The sequence below is a fragment of the Calonectris borealis genome, chromosome 20 (genome assembly GCF_964195595.1).
Source record: "Calonectris borealis chromosome 20, bCalBor7.hap1.2, whole genome shotgun sequence".
Classification (NCBI taxonomy): Eukaryota; Metazoa; Chordata; class Aves; order Procellariiformes; family Procellariidae; genus Calonectris; species Calonectris borealis.
The window spans coordinates 7,286,343-7,309,433 of record NC_134331.1 but is presented as its reverse complement, the minus strand read 5'-3'; the positions used below and the strand labels follow the sequence as shown (position 1 = coordinate 7,309,433).

Below are 23,091 nucleotides of genomic sequence, written 5' to 3'. Positions count from 1 at the left end.
TCCAGCCAGGAGCACTGCATCCCGCTTGGAGCGTCCTGGAGCCGTCTCCGGCAGCACCAAGTGCTGGGGAAAGCCAAAGTGGCTGCAGGAATGGGCCGCTGCCATTGCAGAGGAAAAACAAAGGGACCAGAGCCTGTTACTAGATTAAAGATATGGGTAAAAAACACCACAAGAATAAGAGGAAAAAGCACTCCAGGGTCAAATTCCAACCAAATGGAGGGAAATTCCTCCGGTAGCCCCTGAGTGCAGCTCTGTGGTTCCCACACAGGACAAATTACCCCGACGAGCATCCAGACCACGGTTCTAACAGCAGAGCATGGGAGCAAGGGACGAGCCGAGCTTGACATGGAAGCACCTTGCGCCTGAGCGGGTGCATGATGTGGGGAAAGAGGCCAGACCTGAGCTGTGGCCGTAGAGGAGAGTGTGCGCTGGGACGATGCTCAAATCCCCTCCGTGTTTGCTAGATACTCGATAAAGCGCATCACATTTTTACGTAGGTCTAACATAAGGGCTTCAGCCACATTCCCCAGTGAAATGACAGGGTAAGAGACCCACAAATTGACATTTCCACATGGCCCTGGTGACCACAACGAAGCAACTCTGCTTCTGTCTTCCCACTTTTTTCCTCCCCTTTTTGTGCAAGATGTGTGGGGGCGGAGGCAGCAGGACAGCGTGGGCTCCCCAGCACCTGGCAGGTCCCTGGGCTCCTGCTCTCCTGCTTTCCCTGCTGCTTCCCTGCCCATGGGCTGCAGAAAGTGATGGCAGGGGGAGAGGAGAAGCAGCAAACCATGTCTGTGGGGCATCGGGTGGAGAAGGCATGTCACGCCGAGGAGCACGTGGGATGTGCTGCATGCCAGGGCTGTACGCTCCCATGGGCACACCATCCATAGAAACCCTTCCCAACCACCACCAGTCTAGGAGAGGCTTCCAAAAAAAAAAACCCCAAAACTTGTGGTATTTCGTCCTCCATGCTCCTTGAGAAGTTTCTGGACCTGAAGGAGGTTGAGATTGCAGAGATCGCAGAGAAACCTGCATGTTTATCCCAAATCTACTGCTTGCAGAGGGCTCAGAGAGCCGCTTGGGTGCTGTGCTCGCTCCCGCCGCGCTGCCGGCCACTGTCGTGGCATGCCATTAAGTACTTCTCAGCTCTGTTAAACTGTCCAGACCAATCTCATGAGCTCATGGAGAGTAAATGACTTCTTTGTGACAATGTAATGCAATTAGTGCTAATTGTAGACTGTGTAATGTCTGCAACTCATCTCTGTAATTACAGTAAAACTTGCTGGAGATGAGAATAGCGCTGTATTATCAAAACTCAGCTTAGTGAAACATGGCTTTGGCTGTAGGTTATGGAGTTGCATGGGGAAAAGGGAAGGAAAAAAAGTGATGAATGACATAATTATGTTGTGTTATTTTAAAGAAGAGGATTTGAGGAGTTAGCTTTTAAGAGAACGCTTGAAGGTTAATGAGCGTTGCAAGCCAGCTCTCACCCTCTAAAGACGATTCAATACGATTTCGACCTCTCCCAGCATAAGACGCAGATGTATTGAGGATGAATGCTTGTTTACATCCAAAAATATGCAGAGTCATTTACAGTTCAGTGCTGGCCGAGGCTCTGGCTGGTGAACCGGAGCTGTGGGATGGAGATGTGCCCTGACTTGCCATCTCCCTGGCCGCTTTGGTATCCAGCACTGGCTCTGGCTCCCCCTCCTCTGGGCAGGGCGCAGGGAGCTCTTCTCCGATCAGTCTGTGGGAAGAAGATAGCCACAGACTGAGATCTACCTGCTCCTCAGCTGGAGCCATCCCCATCCCCAGCCACTTTGCTGCAGTCCCACCAGTTGCAGGACATCAGCTTGTTTTGACTTCGGTTGGATAAGAATTTCCCTGAACCTCTGCATCCCTGTGGATTGAATTGTGCTTTAAACCATCCTCATCAAAAAAAAAACCCAAAACAACAAAAAACCCCAATGCTTAATTGTTTTCCCAAGAGAGAGGCTTTAAAACAGGGGATAATTTGGTGCGGTAAGAGCTTACAGGGCTCCTCTCTGCCTTCTCTAGACACAGGGTCGAGCGGGGCTCTGGGTCCACGCCTGCCTTTCTGCTCCCCTCCGAGCAGGGCTGTGCATCCTCCCGTGTTTGAGTTGTGCGGGTCTGTTGTTACTCCAGGCTCAGTCAGTTCTTTGGCCAAGTCTGCGGGGTCCTGTTTGTGCTTCGCTCATTGTAACGGTAATGGGCCTCTTAGAAGACTTTGTAGGAAACTTAAACACTTCTGGAATATTTTGCTTACAATTTGAGACGAGCCGGGGCTGGAGGTGGTTGGCAGGCTGCTTTCTTTAGAAACAGAGACACCGTTTCTTTTTCTCTTTGCTTCCTGAACACTTCTTCTGGTGTTTGTTATCATTTTTTCTCCCTCTGTTGAAGGCTGTATTAAAGACTTAGCTCCACTGAAGCCTTCATAAACAACCCTTAAGGATGTTTTGCTCCCTCCTGGTTTTGCATGCTGAATTTCAGAAATGAAATATGCTGCAAGAAGCCTTGCTGTATTTGTAGGTACCCGGGAGAGAAAGGGATGCCGCAGTCCCCTACTCCATCTAAAACTGGATGGTTTCTGAAAAGCTCTTTAGCTCAGAAATTGGGATAAGGGCGATGCTGCCAGACCAGTCTCTGGGGGGAGCAGGGATCCTGTGGCTGCAGCAGCCAGAGCAAGGCTCCTGCTGGGTGCGTTGGGTGAAGCTTCCAGCGTGTGGCCTTCACCTCGCAGCGCTGGTTCGCTTCACAAGCAGGCAGGGCTCTTCTGAAGGGCACTTTAGCTGTTCAAGGCTGATCAAGGGGCTGTTCCAACTCCCCAGTTCAGATGTGGGGAAGAAAGCACTGGCATGGGGCTGCCCATGGGGGTCCAGCCGCAGCCTCCTGCTGCAACTGCAGGCAAAGGCTTTTCTTTCCCCATGTGTTAGTCCCTTCATCCCTTAAAAAAAATATAAAATAATAGAGAGGCAGGGATGAATGTTGCTTTTTATTCCCCTCTGCCTGCCTGTATTGATCCCTCTCGCACCGAGGAACAGCACCTTGGAGACGTGGATGCGCGGTGCCCTCTGCGCTGCTGGGCACCGTTAGCACTATGGGGTAATTGCCCATGTAAGTGGCCGATTTGCACACGCAATTACCCAATGTGCAATCACAGCCGCAGCCCTTTTGAGCTGCAGTGAAAGCTGCACCAAACCCTCTCCCAGGAACCTGCCCCTCTCCGGTGCTTTCCGGGGTGGGTGCGAGTGTCCTGGAAGCCGGGAGCCTCCTCCCAGGGCCCCACTGCGTCCTGGCTCATCCCAAATCAGGTGCTCTTTGCTCCGAGCAGAAGTGGCAGAACCACATCAAGCCGATACTCTTGATTACAAACCTCCAGGGGTTCAAAATCTGGGGTCGAGCTTTGCGATTTGATGCTTTAAGTGACTTTTGGGAGGATGAAGAGCAGCCGAGACCCAGGGCCAGTGAAGCCCCCAGCTGTGGATGCTCTCTGCTCCGTGCCGCCTTACCACAGCCTTTGCAGCCTTCGAAGCAGAGCATCCCGAGCAAGCCGTGTCCCTGACTCACAGAAACCTGCTGGGTAAAAGAAACCCCTCAGCAGCCTCCCTTGCAGCCGAGCGGATTCAAACTCACCTGTAAAAAGCCTTGTTTTTTGAAGTTTTAGGACTTTTTAAAAGAGAATTCTTTAGTTTGTTTCAGTTCTTTAGCTGAACTTGCTGGTGCTTCAAGAGTCTCATTAGTCAAGTGTCCTGGCTGGGACACACGGTGCGGCCGGATCCAGCAGGCTGCAGGGTTCACGCTCCCTCCAGTGCTATTCTTTTTATTCTGTTCAGCTTGATTAAAATGAGTCTTTTTAAAATTAAGCAACACCCACGAATGCGGTGAGACTCGCGAGGCTTAAAAAGCAGCTCCTGAGCAAAAGCGGAGCACAGCAAAGCCAGCGAGGGCCGGGAGGAAATTTCATTCCAGCTTTCTGAAGATACAATGCTGCCTAAATAATTTCCCCTTGTCTTTTCCAAAACCGATGGTTTAATATCATCCACTGATTACTGTGCTTTGTAGATAAAGGGTGCCTATATGCCCAGTTTTGGAAACCTTTTAACGCTGAATAAATCTGAGCCTATCTCTTGCCGGCAGCGAGCGGCAGCTCTGTGCTTCTGCGGGCAGAGGGTGGGCAGCTCCCGGGGATGCTGCCCTGCCTGCAGGCATTGCTGCTTTGCTACGGGTTCCTTGTGTGACCTTGGTCACATCCCCTGGCTGTACAGCATCCCCAGCACCCAGCTGTGAAAGGGAGAGTTCAAGTTTTCCTCGAAAAGTGCCCTCAGCACAAACTGCATGACTCTGATGGGTTTTCATACCATCTTCTTCCTGAGCAGGAGTCATCCCGGGCATGGGAGCAGAGCCAGGGCTGAGACCAGGGTGGGTCAGAGATGCGATGCTGGGTAGGTGTGGGAAGGACTTCGCGGGCATTTCTGTGCTCTGTTAGAGGCTCGCTAGGTGAGAAGAGCCCCTTCAACCCCTCCTGTGGTGCTCCTGAGCATCACTTCTGCGAGCCCTTCGCCACAGGCAGGGGTGCTGCCTGACACTGCGCTTATGAGATCCTTCCCAATGCTTTGGGGTTTACATGAAAGAAACCCCAGCGTCATCCGAGTCTCGCTATCTCCAGGCAGAACAGGAATGAATTTCAGCTGCCCAGTTCATCCTGAGCCATCCCTTGTGTCTGTCTGCTGAGTCCCGGGAGTTTTCCTTCTCGGAGGAGTGTTTGCTAAAGGTTTGCATCAGCTCTCTCTCTGCATCCCACCACCAGCCCGTTGTACGTCTGCCTTTGCAGATGGTCTGCTTTTATTCTTAGAAAGTCCTAAATATTTCCGCTTTCCTTCTGAATAACTCCAGTGATTGGGCATTGCTGATCACTCTGGTGAGTCTCAGCATTTGCTATGAATCCATCCTATTTAATGCTGAGTATTTTTCTAAGCTTTTAACCTGGCTGGGTCTGTGGCAGAGGCACTGACAGGCATCGCGCTTTCCCGTTTGAACAGAAATGACATTTGAGTTGAAGCTTCATTGGGGGCTTTTTACACTGCAGATTTTCAATGCGTAAATGTTATATATGCTGGTAAATGCACCTGTCACCTCGCCAGTTGGTGACATCCTGACATTCGCTCTCCCTGGGTACCTTCCCTTGCCAGGGATGTGGATTGATTCCTCCTGTGCATCCCCTTGCCTTGCGAAGTGACCTTAGAGCTGGGAAGTGGTGGGATTCTCATTGGACTGGCTCTTCAGTGACTGATTTTTACCCACTTTTTTTCCCCCCAATACTGGGTTGTCTCAAAGCTCTTGAGCTGTTAGTTATGAGAGCAACATGTGGATCTTCTAGTCTAGGTCTGGGGCTGAGCCTGCAGGGAGGTTGGTAGCAGTGTCTGGCAGCAGAGGTAGGAGAGCACCTACCTGCTCTTGGTCTTGGTGTTAAAGTGTTTGCTCAAGCTAGTGGGTTGCTGGTTTATTTTTGTTGTTGTTGTTGTTGTTTTTTTTTAATGTGGTATTATAATTGTTCTTTAAAATATTAAATCAAAATGCATTTTACAACATGCCCTTTGCAGATTACAAGCACACGCAGCTCTGGAAGTGAGTCTAGAGCTGTCATTAAACCAAAAATGATTTGTCTTGGTGCAAATAACCATATGCTGCTCTGAATTTTGCTGGTAGCCTCTGTTTTACTAATGGATGAAAGAAAAGCTGTATGTTTGACGTGGCCTTTTTACCTGAATCTTGCAAACCATACAAAAATCTTATTTTCAAACAGCGAGTGAAACTTGAGAATCATTAAAGTCCAGGGAAATTGTTGCCCCTCTCCTTACTGCAGCTAAAGCTCACCCAATGCGGTGAGTCCCGCACACCGAGGAAGGGGCTGGTTTTGTCACTGGGGCCAGGTGGGCTTTCATGGACACGCTGCCTTCCTCTCCGGTCAGAGGATGAGAACAAACTCCTAGCATCCATGCGTGTCTGTGCAGCGTTCGTATTCTGGGACTGTCCCACAGCTGTGGGTGTCAGCTAAATATGGAGGAATATGTGGAGGTTATTTTGATCTTAGATATGGTTTGATCATCATCATCCTCATTAGAGCTTATCAGTGATAAGGTGTCACTGCATCAAGTGTGGAGTCATGTATTTGGGGGTTAGAAAGAGAAAGTCTTCTCCGCCCCAGGTGCTCCTCACCTGCCGATGGCCAGGAGGGAGGAGAGTGGGTTTGCCTGATCACAGGAAGAGCAGAGACCTCCAGCGTGCTGCAGCCGTGGCAAAGCTAACACGGCACTGATGGATCCTGCAGGATTTCCAGCAGGGAGGGAGGGGGCAGCACTGATGCCTTTGTGCAAGGAGCTGGCAAAGCCTCCTCCAGAAGTTTGATGTCTAATCAGGTACGATTAATTCAGGCTAGGGCAGGTGCTGAGAAAGGTTGCGATCGGGAAGCAGAGAGCCTGTCTGCGAGATGGGGCTGGAAGAGCTTGGTTTGTTTGGCTTTGCAAAATCAAGGCTGAGAGGAGATGTGATTTGTCCTCTGTAAATACATCAGGTGAGTAAACACCAGGGACAAAGAGCTATAGAAGCTACTTAAAAGACAGCGCTGGCATAAGAACAAATGGATATGAGCTTGTCCTGAATAAATTCAGGCTGGAAGTTAGGTTTCCAATCACCCAACTAGCTTTAAGATGGAACTTGATAATTTTCGGAAGAGATTAATATCCTGTGGTTGCCTGTGGCAGCGGGAGCCTGGCTGTGCAGGGAGCCTCGTGGTCCTCTTCCTTGCCTTTGCCTGGCTCTGCATCTTCAAGAATGCTTTTGGGCAGAGATCTTGTGTTTTCCCATGGCTGGAGAGCAAAGTCCTGCTGGTGATGTGACTGATGGCTCTGCTGTGCTTGAGCAAAGGTGCCTGAGCAGAGCAAGATGGTGCTGGGGGACCCCAGGGACTTGCAGCAGTCCAAGTGCATCCTCAGACTAAGTCATGTCAAGGTTGCACCTCAGTGTCCTGAGCTGTGAAATAACCCCATCAGGCACAGTGTAGGAGCACTTGGAGTTTCCTTCGTCCACGTTTGCCCCATTTGTTATTCACAAGTGTCATCAGTTTTGATTTGGGCGCTTGTTCACCTACCTGAGTCCCACCTGCCAAGGATCTCTGCTGGGTAGCGCTAGAATAGCTCAGTGTCCTGCGCTGCTTGCCTCCTGCACCCTGCGGAAAGGGTCTGCACCAGGGGATGCTCCTCTGCTTTGTTGTGGTGGTGCTCTGCACAGCGAACCTAGTTTCATTACAGAGTATCTGTACAATTGTTGTTAAAAACAGGGCTGTGTCTGGAAATTGCCCTCCTGGAGTGGACTTTCAGAAGCTTCTGCCCTGGACCTGTGCAAAAACAGTAACCAAAGCAGATGAGAGAGAGCAAAGATCTGTGGCTGTGTGAGCTGGTGTATCATGTTCTTGCTCATTGACTTTATTCTAATACGCAAACAACCCTTAATTAATTCCTCTGGCAAACTTTCCTGATGGGAGAGATGCAGTAACAAGTCCCTCTAAGCAGTTGGCATATAATGTTTGATTTATAATGTTTGATAATCTAACATTTCTCCAGAAGATCCTTGATGCTCCTCCGCATTCGTGTCTTTCGCAGGATGCTGGAGTACTCCCTGGACCTGCAGAACGTCAGCTTCTCAGCGGTCCGCACCGTCCGTGTCCTGCGGCCGCTCAGGGCCATTAACAGGGTCCCCAGTAAGTCAGCTCCTTATTCCTCCCAGTTGATGCAAGTTCTTTATATCTGTGCCCCAAAGGTGGAAGAGCAAACGCAGATGCTTTCCATCTTACATTGCAGCTCAAACGTTCACCCAGGCCCTGGTAGTGCGAGGTCCTACCACCACTCTCTGGTCTCCAGTGGCTGGCACTCTCCTACTTTAAATAATATTCCTTTTGACACCTGTGGCATCAGAGATGAGCCACCAGTCAATAAGATATCCAGGACTGTCTTCAGATGCCTTTCTTTCTCATCTGAAGAGGCTCTTAGGAGTTTGCTAAAGTGAAGGGATGCAGGTGATAGGGATTGACTGAGCCAACAGCCTTTGCCAGGCAGCATGGGCAGAGAGGTCTGAGCCACACTGCTCCCACCCTCCCTGCACTACTCCATCCTTTCCTGGAGAAATTGGGGTGTGGAAGTCTTGTCGTGCCTGGAGACAGCCCCCTGGAAGGCACTGAGGAGCCTCCTCTTGGGGCATCTCTTGCTCTGCTCCCCAGAGCTCGTCCATTCAGCCAAAAACCCCAATGCCTCCAAAGCAAGCCAGGGTGGGATGGGAGGTGGCTATTTAGTGCTGGTTTATCAGGTCATGCATGAGGATCTCAGACTCCCCTTGAACAGCAACGGATGGCATCGCCTGCTCCTGCCCAGCAGCAGGCAACAGCAATGTGCTCGGAGAGGCATTGGCCATTGCAAACCCAACCAAACTGCCCAGGGAGCCGCTCCTGCTGTGCCGTGCTGGGCAAAGCCCAGGGCACTGCGAGAGGCACTGAGCTCGGTCCCTCTCGGACGCTGTTCGGTTCGGGTGCGATAAGCATAATTACAATTCCATTAGAAATGTCATTTTCCTGGTCCTATAGTCCTGGGTATCGAATCCAGCATTGTTTTAGCCAAATAAAATCCAAGTCTGAACTCCCCTATCTGAACTAGCCCAATGCCTTGACGAGAACTAATCAGCTTCAGTTCTGTCTGCTGATACTGGAGGTGCCTGGGCTCTATTTATTTTTCTGGTCCTGACTCTTGAACTTAATCTGGCTTTGCTGCTGCTGCTGTTTCAATCATTATGGTAGCTTCAGAATGCTGTTTGCAATGGTTTTTTTATCCCCACTGCTGAACTGATGGATGGATGAATTTATCCGCCACTGTCTAACTGGGGATGTAATTCACTTAATGTATTTTGAAATCCTGGGTAATTTATCTTGGCTTCTCTGCAACATAGTTACAATGGGATAGAAATGTAAGGTGGGAAAAGAAAAAAGAGAGTTTGTATGATGATAAATGCAGTAACGACAGAAAGTCATTTCAGTTAATTAGGAGTGGAAGCAAGGTGGTTGTTCCCCGGTAGAGGAGTAGAAGAAAAACTCTGATAGAGGAGGTGACAGCATCAGGAAGAGAGAAAAAAGTCTTCCTGAAGTATCAAAGCAAAGGGTGCAACAGTAAAGCTTTCTTTAAGTAAAAATCAATATAAGCGAGTGAGAGAATGCAGAAGACGGGGAAAAAAGGAGAGCGAGAGATGAGCAGAATATTACAGAGACGTCAGATGAAATCAATTTTTTTGTGTGTAAATGTCAAGTTGAAGTCACCATCAATTTGTCTTTGTTACAGAACTGGCTGTTCCTGAACTTGTGAGAATTAACTGCCAGAGTGTCCTGTATTTTAAAGAAGAGAGGGGATTTAGGGTAGATGAGGGGAATTAGGGAGGGAAGGGAATTTTAATATATACTGAGCGGGGAAAGAAATACAACTGAGCAAGGGAGAACATCAGAGTTTGGTCTCAGGGAAGAAAGGAGACATAATTGCTAGAAAACTTTAGGAGGAGAAGAGGACTTGAGACAGGGAGTGAAGGGAGACGAGCAGGGAAGGTAGGTCGTGTGCCCAGGAGCAGGGCACAGATGAAGGGGGTATCCCAGGGGCTTTTTGGGAAAACCAGAGGGGACTGGGGAGCTGTGGGTGTTTGCGAGCCTGTGTGGGTGACAGGGACAGTGGTTGGGAAGGCAGCAGCTGTCAGTAAAGGAAAAGTATGGAGGGAAAGGAAAAGGTCAGGAGGACATAGCTGGAATAAGAAAATTCAGCGTGGAGTTTTCCTCTTCCCTGACTACTTCTTCTTCGCCTCAGGTATGCGCATCCTGGTGACACTTCTTTTGGACACGCTGCCCATGCTGGGGAATGTCCTCCTCCTCTGCTTCTTCGTTTTCTTCATCTTTGGCATCGTGGGAGTCCAGCTGTGGGCAGGTTTGCTCAGGAACCGCTGCTTCCTCCCCGAGAACTTCAGCATGTGAGTCTGCGTGGGCAGCAGAAGTGTCTCTCCAGCTCGGGCGAGTCTATCTCTCGAGACAGGGGTACCCTCCATTAAAAAGCCCTGGTCTTCTGTAAATGCTCCCTGCTCCTAAATGCCACCACAACTCGTGGCCAGGCATGCACAGCCAGAACAGAGTGAGCTGTGACAATTTGCCATTCAAGTCCTGCAGGCTGTCCTTAACCCTCACCCGGCACTTGGGAACCTCTCTGATTGCTAAGAGCCTCCAAAAAAACCTGAGAATAAGAGTTCAGGCTTCCTAAATTCAGCATATTATTAACATGTGACCTTCTCTGTTTTTGTGGAGATGTTCAGGTCTGAATCCCGTTCAGCAGCTGGTGGTGTTTATCGGTATGGCATTTGTAGTCCCGCCTAAACCCCAGGGGAGGCTGATGGAGCTACCATACATTTCAGGATGCTAGATCCTTTTCAGTCTCAGAGCAAGAGATAGTCCCTCTCCCTGTCCCTGTTATTTTTCACAGATCCCTGGATTTTAAGGCCAAGAGGACTGTTATGATCAAATGGGGTTTTTTAGCACCCAGTTTCCTGGCCAGCCAGCTTGCCAGATGTAGGAATGTTTGAACCGTGGTTGAAATATCCCTCTGTTCTGGTAGCTGTCAGCCTCTTTCAGACCAGGATTTCCATACCTGTTCTACCTACCTGCTTTTTTCCATGACCTCTCTCCCTTCGAATGCTAGGAGAAGGGCAGGTGACTGCAAGCCCTTGATGGCTGCTCTGATGAGCTCTGGCCTCCCAGTCACCTTTCAGTGGATCGCTTTCAAATGTTGACTCCCCAGAGTTGATTTGGCTAGATCCACACCTGGATGGAGAAGTCCTGCAAGTCCGAAGCCTCTTTCTTGCACACAGCAGGACCATGATGATGCTGCTGTGGCTAGGCTGGCTCTCGGGTCTGGAGCTGGCATGATGCACCTTTTATCCTTGCCCACACATCCCCTAATCAACTGCCACCCCTCTTGTAGGTCGTGTCCTCAAAGGGCAGTTGAGAGAGTCATTACCAGGGCGCGTCCCTGTTAAGTAAATGGCAGCAAAGCAGAAGGCCTGCTTCACCACTGAGTAGATCCAACAGAACTACAGGCTTGGGTGCTGTTTAATTGAGCCAGAATTCCAGGGGTTTAGATAAGCTTTGAAGGGTATTAAAGGCAATTCTGCAGGAATTAACTGGGCTGAACTAGGCTTAAAAATATCTTTGCAAGCTTTAGTGGGAGTCCTGGCAGCATTAAGGAGATAGCTGTGTGCAGAGCAAGAAGCCAGTTTCTGGCTGGCCATGGGTTGTTTCATCTCCCTGAAGAGGGTTTTTGCTGGTTTGCTGTGGTAAGGCCACCCTCAGAGAGAATTTAGAGCTTATCTATGGGCTCTAACAGGCACTGTGAAATGCATTTGAAGGCCGTGTCTCTGGTTTTTAGGAAGCTTGGGAGGTCCTTGTACATAAAGTCTTCCCAAGCCATTCTCAGCATCTCCAGGAGGACAGGAGATTCAGGAGCTTAAACTGACTGATTTCTATCTTACTGCAGCAAAGACATTTCAGAGAAGCCCTGCTGGGCTGAATCCTGCTCTTAGTCCCCCAAAGTCAAAGCCAGAGCACTTCCAGATGGAGTGACTCTTACTAATGTCATCAGAGGGGTTGCTGAGTGGCCGAGTGCACTGCCTCAGTTTCCCAAAACCCAGTTAGAGACATCATCTCACCCACTGGGGCTGCAGAAAATCCAAGGGGATCCCTTTTAAAAAAAAAGCTTTAAGATCCAGAATAACAGATGTCAGACTTTGCTGTTAGAGCTGTTACCTTGCCAGATTGCCTGCAATCGGTGTGCAAACCCCAGCCCTGTCTGGACTCTTTCAGCCCCTACACAGTGGATTTGGAGCGATACTACCAGACAGAGAACGAAGACGAGAACCCCTTCATCTGCTCCCAGCCCCGGGAGAACGGGATGCGCTACTGCCGGAGTATCCCAACGCGGAGGGAAGAGGGTCTCGAGTGCACCCTGGATTATTATTCCTACAATGACACCACCAACACGTCCTGTGTCAACTGGAACCAGTATTACACCAACTGCTCTGCCGGAGAGCACAACCCTTTCAAGGGAGCCATCAACTTCGATAACATTGGCTATGCCTGGATCGCGATATTTCAGGTGCGCCCTGTGTGCAAACTGTCACAAGGTGGGGAACAGCCGGTCGTGTCCCCCAACATGTTCCCAGGGGCTGCGTAATGACACTCCTGGAGACTATTTTGCACCAGTAAGCACCTATATAGTAGTGCATGGGTCGTTAAAATGTCAAGGATACAATTTGATGCCTTCTTTGAAGATGCTTCCATCTCACATGCATGGACAAAACCCCAGTCTTCAAACCCTGTGTGTGTGCAAGAAGACCATCCTGATGTGGAGCACAACTTAGAGCATGCTGCAAAATGCAGTAGTGGGCCTTAGGTCCAGCTGGAAAAGAAGGGCTGGATTCAGCCTGGGCAGTTGACAACGTGGCTGTTGGCATTGCTGGGAGCAGGATTTGGCTCCTCAGTGTTTTGTACTGCACCAAGACCAGCTATGGGGTGTCAGAAATGACCTAGTCAGGAGAAATATTACTTGTGCACTTGGTGTAACTTAGCCTTGAGGCTCAAAATGAACTGAGGGTTCATTTTCCCTTCCTTTCTCCACCAGGTCATCACACTGGAAGGCTGGGTGGACATCATGTACTTTGTCATGGACGCACATTCCTTCTACAACTTCATCTACTTCATCCTCCTGATCATTGTGAGTGGCCTTAGGGGAACATGGGGGTCTTCCTGGCATTTGAGGAGGGCAGAGTGGAGTGACCCAGAGGAAAAGGGTAGATAATACAGTGAATATAAAAGCTGGTGCCACGTAGGAGGGGTAGAAACCAGCCTACTGCAAGACATGCAGCTTCAATACAGCATTGCATTGCAGCTGCATTTTGCTGCAAACATGAAGGAAGGAAGGAAAGATGTGCTTAACCTATGGTAGATACACTTCTGCTGCTGCTGTTTCTACTAATTCTCTCCTCTCCAAGGTCCTCTCCCTTAGGTGCCACCTTGAATTTAAGTTTAAAAGTAGGCAAATTTCCCCTGGTCAGGTTTTGAGCTCTGGAAGGGGAGGAGGCTGCCCAGAAATTCCCCCCTATTGAAGAACCCAGCTGGCTGGGTCCTTGGTGCAGAGGGGACATTTCAGGAAGACAGTCCCAAACTTCAGGGAGCACATTAAGAAAGGAGGGAAGAGATTACTGCCCACAGCCCACCCACACTTCACAGCATCATCCGAGACCACCCACAAAGGACCCAACAAAGAGTTTCTGTGGGGTGGCCTCCATGATGGGCTTCATCTATGCAAGCAGAATTGTCTACTGTGACTGGCTGAGCTTGTTGTCTAGACTCCCTTTATCATCAAGGGAGAAAAATAGGTGCTTTAAGGGGGTGATTCATCTCCCGTGAAGGTAGACATCCAAAATAAATTAGATGCATTGCAGACTTGATGTGCCTATTTCTCTCTTGACTCTAAAGGATCATTAGGTGCCTCACTCAGATGTAGCTGAGATAAGTGAGATGAGTCCCTTTCTTGCTGTCTAATTGGACTAAGTCCAGCAAAATAGCTGCACGTCGTCCATTAGGCCATTGTGGGGATTTCTGCTCCTCATCAAACCAGGACTCAAACCCTGATGAGAAGGTAGGAGGTCGTTTAGTCCACGATGCTTTTTCTGGTTCATCTATTAGCTTCCCCAAAAAAGAAACAATCACTTGCTCTCAGCATCCCCAAAACAACGGAGAGGAAGGGCAAGCAGTACTTTTCCAGATGCCGTGCGAATAACGTTAGCGGCGTGTGATAGCCCATTAGCACGTCAGTAATTCTCTGTGATCCAGGCTGGGCTCTGCAGAAGGCAGAACCTCATGAAACCCTGGTTGGAAATAAAATCTCCAAGCTGTGGGTACAGGCTGCTGATGCCCTTGCGTAACAGTCACCCGCAAATCCCGTTAGCAGGGGAAAGGGATCTGCTCGCAAGCTGCCCACACACTGCCAGAAAAAACACTCCTATCAGGAAGGCTCAGTGCATTCATCGTAATGCCACTAATTGTGATAATTACAACCGCTGTCTGTGGAGAGAGAAAAACACCATCTTAAAAGAGCAAAAGCTTTTTGTCAAAATAATCTTCTCTTGTCTTTGATCTCTGACGTCCTCTGTGGAGCGCTGGTGTGGGAATCCCTGGGGCGGGGGCTCAGAGGATGAGTCAGCCCCTCCGCGGTCCCGGCCGGTGGTCCCCACCGGGTGACGCAGGAGATGGGGCTGGCTGGGGTTTGCCCCCTGCTCCTTGTGCTGGGGTGTGGGGTGAGGCAGGGCTATGGGGTGGGCACAGCCACCCCCGAGGTGACTGACGGCTCCTGTCCCCTTAGGTGGGCTCTTTCTTCATGATCAACCTCTGCCTGGTGGTGATAGCAACGCAGTTCTCCGAGACGAAGCAGCGCGAGAGCCAGCTGATGAAGGAGCAGCGCGTGCGCTACCTGTCCAATGCCAGCACCCTCGCCAGCTTTTCGGAGCCAGGCAGCTGCTATGACGAACTCCTCAAGTACCTGGTTTACATTGCCCGTAAAGGCAGCAAGCAGCTTGTGGAGGTCTACCGGGTGGCGGGCGTGAGGATGGGCTTCCTGACCAGCCCTGCGAGCAAGGCGGGGGCCGACCGGCACACCGGGAAGCACCGGAGCAGGAAGAGGTCCTCTGTGCACCACCTCATCCACCACCATCACCACCACCACCATCACTATCACCTGGGCAATGGGAACCTGCGGGCTCCCCGTGCCAGCCCGGAGATCAGCGACGTGGAGACCAGCTCGCTCCACAACGGGACCAACCGGCTGATGCTCCCCCCCTCGGCACCAAACCCCCACGGGGCTCCCAGCGCCACTCCCAGCAACACCGAGTCTGTCCACAGCATCTACCACGCCGACTGCCACTTTGAGCCGGTGCGCTGCCGGTCATCCCTCCCGCAGCCGGGCCTCGGCTTGCCAAGCCCAGAGGGGATCCCCAAGAACATCGTGGGCGGCAAGGTGTACCCCACAGTGCACCCCAGTACCTCCCACGAGATGCTGAAAGAGAAAAGCCTGGGGGAGGCGGCGGTTGGTGCTGGGAGCAGCACCCTGACGAGCCTCAACATCCCACCCGGGCCGTACAGCACCATGCACAAGCTGCTGGAGACGCAGAGCACGGGTCAGCCTGGGGCTGGACGTCGGTCTGGGGTTGTCTTACAGAAATATGAGCTACGACCTAATTTCTTTCTCTTTCTGAATCTTTGCAGGGTTCTTTTCAGTCCACGTTACGGAGAAAGGCGATGGCTTTCCAGGTGAGGCCAACATGAATCTTCCAACATACCTAAGGCATCTTATAGCCAAAACCAGAAAAGAGGTTTCAACCTCCCAGACTTCATACATGCAAAAATCCAAGGGAAATTAATGTTTTAATGAACCTTTCTTCTTTCCCATCCCCATCTCCTCCTGGTCAAATGAATTTATTCTACAACTACAGGGAACACTCCCCGAATCTCTGCACTCCCCAAATCAGTTAGAACCAGGCTCGGTGACACCAAGCAGAGCTGGAGCCCAGCCTGGCCACTTCCAAATGGCCATGTCCCTTCCCTGCTAAAACACAGGGGCTGGAGGTGGCTGCGTTGCCCACCGCTTGCTGCAGAGCTTGGAGATGGACACCTTCCAGATCTAAGTCCCAGCACATCCCTGAGCACTGCGTAGCTTTGCTCCCCACGGGACCCGAGGCTCGGGGAGAATGAGTGTCTGCTTTGCACGAGTGCTCAGTGGCAATTGCAGACGCTGAGTATTAAAAATCTGCCCGGAGTGATTTGCTTAGGAAGCCTGTAACAGAGTGAGACACTGAATGCAGCTTTCCTGGATCCGGAGTTTCATATCTGCATCTCAAAATGCTCTTTCCCCCTTCACATCCTGAGGTTTGGAAGCTCAGGCCAGTGTAGTCCAAACCCTCTCCGCCTCCAACAAGCATTTCTGGCCAAGCTTTCCCAGGCGGTCAATGCTTTTTCCACCCCTCCACAGCGGCATTGACCTTTCCAGCCAGGAGCTGTGCAGGGAAGAGACCAAGTCCTGCCCCCAGCCCAGAGCTGCCCAGAGACTAAATACACAGAGCAGGGCTCTGAGATGGTTTAGCGCTGGGTTTTTATGTGCACTGCCGCGTGCTGCTGTGCATGAGTCAGGAGCGTGCTTTGCAGATAGCCTCTCCCCTGGCAGCCAGCTGCTGGGATTTTTGGGGAATATCCCGCTGGCATTGTCACCCGGGAGCCACCTGGCAGCTGTTGGGGGACAGCGCCTGGAGGGGGAAGCTGGTGATTTCGGAGCATCAGCAAACAGCGGGAGCAGGAAAGGAGACTGGTGGTGGCGGCGCTCCCGCTAATTACAGCCCCGAGCCTGCCAGGGCCAGGGGAGCTGATAGCTTTCTCTGAGCCATAATGGCCAGAGGTATAACGAGGTGGGCTAGGGGTCCTGGGCTGACAGCAGTGTCTGCCTGGGCGCAGCGAAGAGGGCTTTGTATCTGGGGAGAAGGTGCTCGGGGAGCCCAGGTTTTGCCTAGGGCTCTTCAACCCAGCAGGAGCCCTTTTCCCCTTAGGAAATGCCTGTTTTGTCGAGGGCAACAGCTTCGTACTAACGGGGACTGGGGGTTGCTCCCATGGCTGCCCACAGCCCCCCCATCCCAGCTGACCCCCCCATGCCCTGCCCCTGCCCCGCTGGCATTTCAGGTCCCTGCCAAAGCTCCTGCAAGATCTCCAGCCCCTGCACCAAGCTGGACAGCGGCTCCTGCAACCCCGAGAGCTGCCCTTACTGCCTCAAGGCACTGGCGGGTGAGGCTGAGCTGACGGACAACGAGACGGCCGACTCGGACAGCGAGGGGGTCTACGAGTTCACGCAGGATGCCCACTACAGTGACCAGCGGGACCCGCAGAGGGGCAGAGCCCGGGCCAGGAGAGCGAGCCGGGTGCTGGCCTTCTGGCACGTGGTGTGCGAGACCTTCCGGAAGATTGTGGACAGCAAATATTTTGGCCGTGGGATCATGGTGGCCATTCTCATCAACACGCTCAGCATGGGGATCGAGTACCACGAGCAGGTGAGCGCTGTCCTGGCAGCTCCCGGTGCGGCGCGGATGCGTGTGGTGTTCTGGGTCCGAATCCGGCCACCAATGGGATGGTTTGGGGTGAGAGGCATTAGGGTGTTGTAGGAAGGGTCCTAGGACAGAGCAGGGCTGATTTTTCTCCTCTGAGCCTGCTTCCAGCTTGCAGGCAGAGGCAGGCACCAAACACCTTGGCTGGTACTGGGCAGCGTGAGCTCCTGCATCCCGGCCCTGCCAGGGATGCTCAGCACCGTGCCAAAACTGCCGTCACATGGGCAGCACCACCCCCCTGCCCCCCCTGCGCAGGGGGCAAGGAGAGGGAGCAGCCGTTTGCCTCTGGGTTTGTGCCAGCCCAGCAGTGCTACTGATGCTGCCAGCGGTTGCGGGCTCCGGGGTCGGTGCAGCTGCAGGCAGGGAAGTCTATTGAATTTGCAGTCCCTGGAGAGGAGGTAACAAATGCCTTTGCCTCCCCGGTGAATGCTCCAGTAACAGCACGCTGAGTCCAAAATAGACTTATCACTGGCTATTCCTCTGCTCGATTATCTGAGTCCTTGCAGGCACGAGGCTGCCTCTGCTCCAGCCTCTCGCACGCTTGTCACCTAGCAGAGCTTTTCCCTATATATAGTCATTAAGAAACGGTGTTGCCACGTTCCTCGTGAAATGTCTCCATAAGGATGACAAGAGCTCTGCTTTTAGAGAGGCTTTTGCATGGTCTGGTCTCACGTAGGTTTTGTGGCTGCTGCTGGTGGCACGCCTGGTGTGGTGCCCTCGGACCTGCTGCAGGCATGGGATGGCTTGGTGCTGCAGGTGCACGCTTCATTTGGATTGGGGGCGAAGGGTTTATTAGCAGGGATGCTGAGATGCTGCAAAACCTTGTTATCTACCCCTCCAATGCTCGAGGGCTCCCAGAGGCCAGCCCAGTACGGTGCTTCTCCCGGGATGCCAGACCTCTCCCCTCCCAGACAGACACGGCCACCCCTGTGCCAGTGCCAGCCTTTGCTGGGAACTCCCTTGCACCTCAAGTCCTGGCCGTTTACTTTTCTCCCTTCTGGCACGTTTTATATTTGCAGAGTCACTCGCAGTTGCATGCAGAGGCATTTCTCCCACAGCTCCCAGTGGCAGTGGTGGTGGCTGCAGACAAGCTCCAAATTCCCGTGTCCTCCTGTGGCATTAATGCCTCAAAAGCCGAATGTGCTAAATGTGTCCCTTCCAGCCAGCACCTTCTCCCTGACGTCCTAATACAGTCTGGCTGGCTAACCGTTGTTTTCGGTACACATTAAACAGCGATGCGCTCTGTAGTCCTGCAGGTTTCACCTTCGTGTACTGCCCTTGGCGGGAACTCTGCGGGGAAGCTTGAGCGATTCCACCTTTATTTAATAATATCGGGAAGATCATCTCCTAAGAACCTGGGGGGAGGTGACTCAGGAAACCAATAAATGCTCATATTACTCCTTTGGCTGAGAGGTGAATGCAGATCTGCCGTGTCTTTGCTGCCACTGTCCGAGGGGTGGATTGTCAAAGCTTGTTGCCCTTTATCAGGAGCATCTTTGGGAGATGCTGGCGTAGGCTCCTGTGCGTGTACCAGGGGGACTGTCCCACCAGGGATGGGTGGCCGAGCAAGCTCCCGTCATCAAACACCCTAAAGGCAACACAGCTCCTTAATTCTTTGGCTCGGGGGAAATAGGGCAGTGGGGTGCTGGCCTCTGCCCCGGCCAGCGGTACGTCCCAGCAGGCAGCTGGATGGGAGGAGGCAGATTTTTGTGGTGGTTTTCGGGTAACAAGGTGAAGGGAGCTGATAAGCGTGGGGGGACTCCAGACGCTGTGGGTGGTTGCTTTCTTTGACGGTATTTTGAAGCTACTACTGTTCCAGATTCCTTTCTCCCAGGCATTTGGAGTGAATAGCGGAGCTTGTTTTTATTAGTTCATCTGCTCGAAGTGGCAGCACAGAGCAGAGAGGTGTTTTTCTGTAAACTCGGGAGGCTTATAGTCTGCAGTTTCATAATCTGACAGTTATGAGAGCAGGAATTAGAGGGGAGAAATGCTGGACCAGGCCTTTCTGCAGAGATTATAAACACTGAAACATGTGATTTTTTTCTTTTAGAAGAGCCTTTCCTAAAAGTGCAAGTGATGAACTGCGCCAAATTTATCTTCATTGGCTGATGTTTGCAAAGACGTGAGGGGGCTTGAAGAGTACTTGACTCCATGACTTTCTATATTAAGCTCTCTGCTTATTTAATGAATATTTACCTCTTGTGCTTTTCACATGAGGCCACCCTGGGCACAGCAGGCTATATTAGGATAAATACTTTCAGGACATGTTTTATGGTGCCATGTCAAAAGCCTTGTGTTGTTTACCAGCACCTTGCCAGAGGGGGAGAGGACACGCTAGCAGCTACTGTGTGAGAGGATGGATCGGCTGGTGGTCACTCTGGGAGGAGGAAAGTTTCTGCCCTCCCACCTGTCCCCAGTGGTGTTGGGTGGGATTCAGCAGCTCTGGGACCACCAGAACATCCTGGACTTCAGAACACGAGCTGGTCAGCTGAGGTCCTCATTATACCCAGGGGAGAGAAGTATGCTCCTCTGGAGGCTTTGCATCTCACCTTGGGACAGGCATCGTGGAGAGACCTGCTTTTCTCCATGGAAGATGCCTAGAAGACTGAAACAGTCATTTGCTTAACAGATTCATCAACCAGAGAAGGCCAGGTTGAAAGTGGTGGTTTGAAGGCACATCAAAACGAGTGGAAATCTGGAGTGTGTTGAAAACACTGGCCCCTGCCTCTTGCTGTTTATTTGCATTCACCCATCAGTCAACCTGGCCAGACTGAGCACCCATGGCCAGGGGTGCTGGATGTACATCGCAAAGGTAGTTTATGTCCCCAAGAGCTCATCTCCTACCTTAGGACCTTCCATCCCAAAGCTCCTCTCCATAGACCACCTCATTGTCATTGTCAACAAATATTTTACATCGTATGGCTGGGGGTTCAGGAGCTGGGTTTCCTCTAAGCTCCTTCTGACATGAGCTTGCTGACTTTCTCACTCAACATCAGGTTGCTTCCACGTGGTTCCTGCACGTGCAGGAGCCGTAGGTACACCTGACCGGGCTTAACTCTGCGTTTTCTGCCCATCCTCCCCAGCCATCCAGCTCTGACTCTTGCCTTTCTCACGACTGCTGGGTTTAGTGGGAGGAAAGCAGAGCGGTTTGAGGTGCACATAGCACTCACCATGTCGCTGCTGCTGGGCAGCAGTGTGAAATTTTCCATCAGGGAAATGACAACCAGATTGCTGCGGATTATTAATGTGACTGCTAAATAGCTTGTTTTTCTACGGAGATGAAGCAAAATGCAGGTAGAAACTATTAGCTTTGGGTAGAGGAATATAAAGGTGATTTAAAGGTAGACTCCAGGGGATTTTAAATACACTGTTGAACCAATTGACTGATTCGCCTTAGGAAAGCTGAGACTCTGCAGCGCTGTGGGTTCAAACGGCTAGGGCTTTGCAGAAGCTTGTTCTGCCATAGAGCAGGAGTAAAATGTGCTGCTAAACCAGAGGGTTTCTGTGCTGCTTTCCCCCCAGCCCTGGCTGTAAGCCAGACTGTGTTCCATAATGCGCTGCCTTTTTTTTTTTTTCTCTCCAAATCCTTCCTTGGAGTGAAACGCAAAGGCTTTAGTACAAGGCGTGATGTTGGACTCCTCAGCAGGGGAAAGAATTCGGCAAGGGCTTCCTTGAGGAAGGGCTTTGGGGTTTTGTTTTTGTTTTTAAAATCTGGTTCGCATTGAGCTGCCTGGCTGTTCCGATTTTCCTTGTCTGAACTCACATTGTATGAACTATACCCTACATATTCATTTGTTTAAATAGCACTTGAATTTCAGCCCCTGTCTCTGCGGTGTTTTGCTATTGTTAACATAACAAGAGACTGGAGAGTCCTGCACCGGCCTCCCCAAAGCTGCAGTCGGTTCAAATCCATGGCTGGACCTTGTGGGGACTTGGATCTAGAGTGGTCCAAAACCTCATGGTGTCTCTGAAAGAAGGAAGAGGAAATTGGTTCAGACCTGTGGAGAACCTTTTGTTAATTCTTAAAAGCAAATTGGAGAGATGACGGGGTGAATGACTCTTTGGGACAGCACCCAAGGAGAAAAAGCTCATCATGCACGGGAGGCAATTCTTCAAGGAAGTGGGAAGAGGCAATGCCTGACATCCTCCCAGCGGGGGGATAATTTGTGGAGTACCCCCAGCTACAGCAAGGTGTTGTAGGAATTCACAAAGCAGCAGTACCCCAAACCAACGTGTGCAAACTCCATCTGCAGAAGGCAGGAGCAACCTCAGCCCATGGTAGTACCTCAAGCTGAATTCCTAGTGCATTGTGCTGCAGGGGCCCGGAGCATACACAGTACAGATGATGTAAAGTTGTCACCGGTAACATTACGATCTAATAGCTGCTGCGGCATGGAAATATCAACCATCTGTGCCAAAGTGTCAAAAGAAAGCTTGCTGGGAAAATGCATTAAAGTCTCTATTTATGTAAACAGTCAAGGCTGGAGAACATGAGAGTCTTCCTAATCAGCGACAGAGGACGTGAAATTTTCAGGTATCCAGGATGATTGAGAGGGGAGGTGAAGGGTCAGTAACTGCAGCAACATTAGAAAACCTGCCGGTGTGGAGGAACCATTAGGCTCCAGGTTCAAGCATTAATAATAGTCACCCAAATGGTATTTATGTACTTCTGCCTGAATCCAGTGTGCAGGGAAGAAGGTAACTGAAAATTATTCGTTGTGGTGACACCCACTGATTGATTTCTCCATGTGGGAGGAAAATTTGATTGTTCCATGGAGAAGTGGTGTAAGAGAGCTGGACAGCGGGAATTTGGCAGGCTGGTGCCCCAGGTCTTGGGGTGCTTCAGTCTGTGCTAGTGTCCAAAGTCCTGGGCAAGCTGGAGGGCAGCAGGTCTGGATCCATCTGTGAGCACTGACTCAAGAAATAAGGGTGTTTTGAGGATCAGAAGCACTTTACTCCCAGGACTCCGCGGTCAAGAGTGTCCTAATCTCCACCAGTTTCAAGCCAAGTTGAACGTTTTGCTGCTGGCCGCAGGAGTGGTGGAAGGCAGCTGCAGATTTGTCGGGCATATGGAGACTGCTCCTTTGACATCTCTATGTGCCAAAATGAGATCTTGCCAAGTGCTCGTTAGCCTCCTGAGGAGGCTGTGGAGAATCCGGGGATGAGCTCCAGCTCACAGGGTGTGTGCTGCCCGGCTCGCCCTCGCTTGGCTGCATAGGGCGGTTGTAGACAACACCGTGCCTGCTCTGACCTCTGCAGCTCTACATCAGGTCGGTCCAGGACATCTAAATTTTGGCTTTTTTCATGTGTATGAATTTGTGTCAGGCCTCCAGGTCAGGAAGGAAGGGAATCCTGTTTTTAAAAAATATTTCTGGTATCTCTTACACCTCTTTTGAATTGTTTCCTGCGAGTGCAGGGACTCGAAGACCCATCCCACGTCCAGGCAGCTGGTGCTGCACCAGGGGCTCTCTGCATCGCACATCGATGCAAACCAGTGTTGTACCCCTTAACCCTGCACCCTGGCTGCTTTACTCCAACTGTGGCCTTAATAGTACAGCCCGACTTTTCTTTGTGGTGAAGTTTCAAATTTGATGCCTTCTCATATGAATCTGATTCATTAGGCTTTGATTCAGGAGGGCACTTATGCATGGACGTGCTTCCCTCTAAATCAATGAGACAGCCTTTCCCTGGAAAACCTCCATCTGTCCGAGGCTCTTCCCGGGAGCTTGCAAGGTCCTATGCTCACGCACCATGTTCTCTTCCTGGAGATATCTCCACTTCCACTTTGGTGAATATCCCATGTCT

The 23,091-nt window shown here is 51.1% G+C and overlaps 1 protein-coding gene across 1 annotated transcript in view; it reads left to right on the top strand.

Moving 5' to 3' along the window:
* CACNA1G (calcium voltage-gated channel subunit alpha1 G) overlaps positions 1-23,091 on the top strand; it is a 173,969-nt gene that overhangs the window by 70,414 nt on the left and 80,464 nt on the right. The window contains exons 4-10 of the mRNA XM_075169670.1: positions 7,680-7,777; positions 9,909-10,068; positions 11,948-12,239; positions 12,765-12,857; positions 14,508-15,318; positions 15,407-15,451; positions 16,868-17,232. Coding sequence (XP_075025771.1) covers positions 7,680-7,777; positions 9,909-10,068; positions 11,948-12,239; positions 12,765-12,857; positions 14,508-15,318; positions 15,407-15,451; positions 16,868-17,232 — 1,864 coding nt within the window. The remainder of the gene's footprint in view (positions 1-7,679; positions 7,778-9,908; positions 10,069-11,947; positions 12,240-12,764; positions 12,858-14,507; positions 15,319-15,406; positions 15,452-16,867; positions 17,233-23,091) is intronic.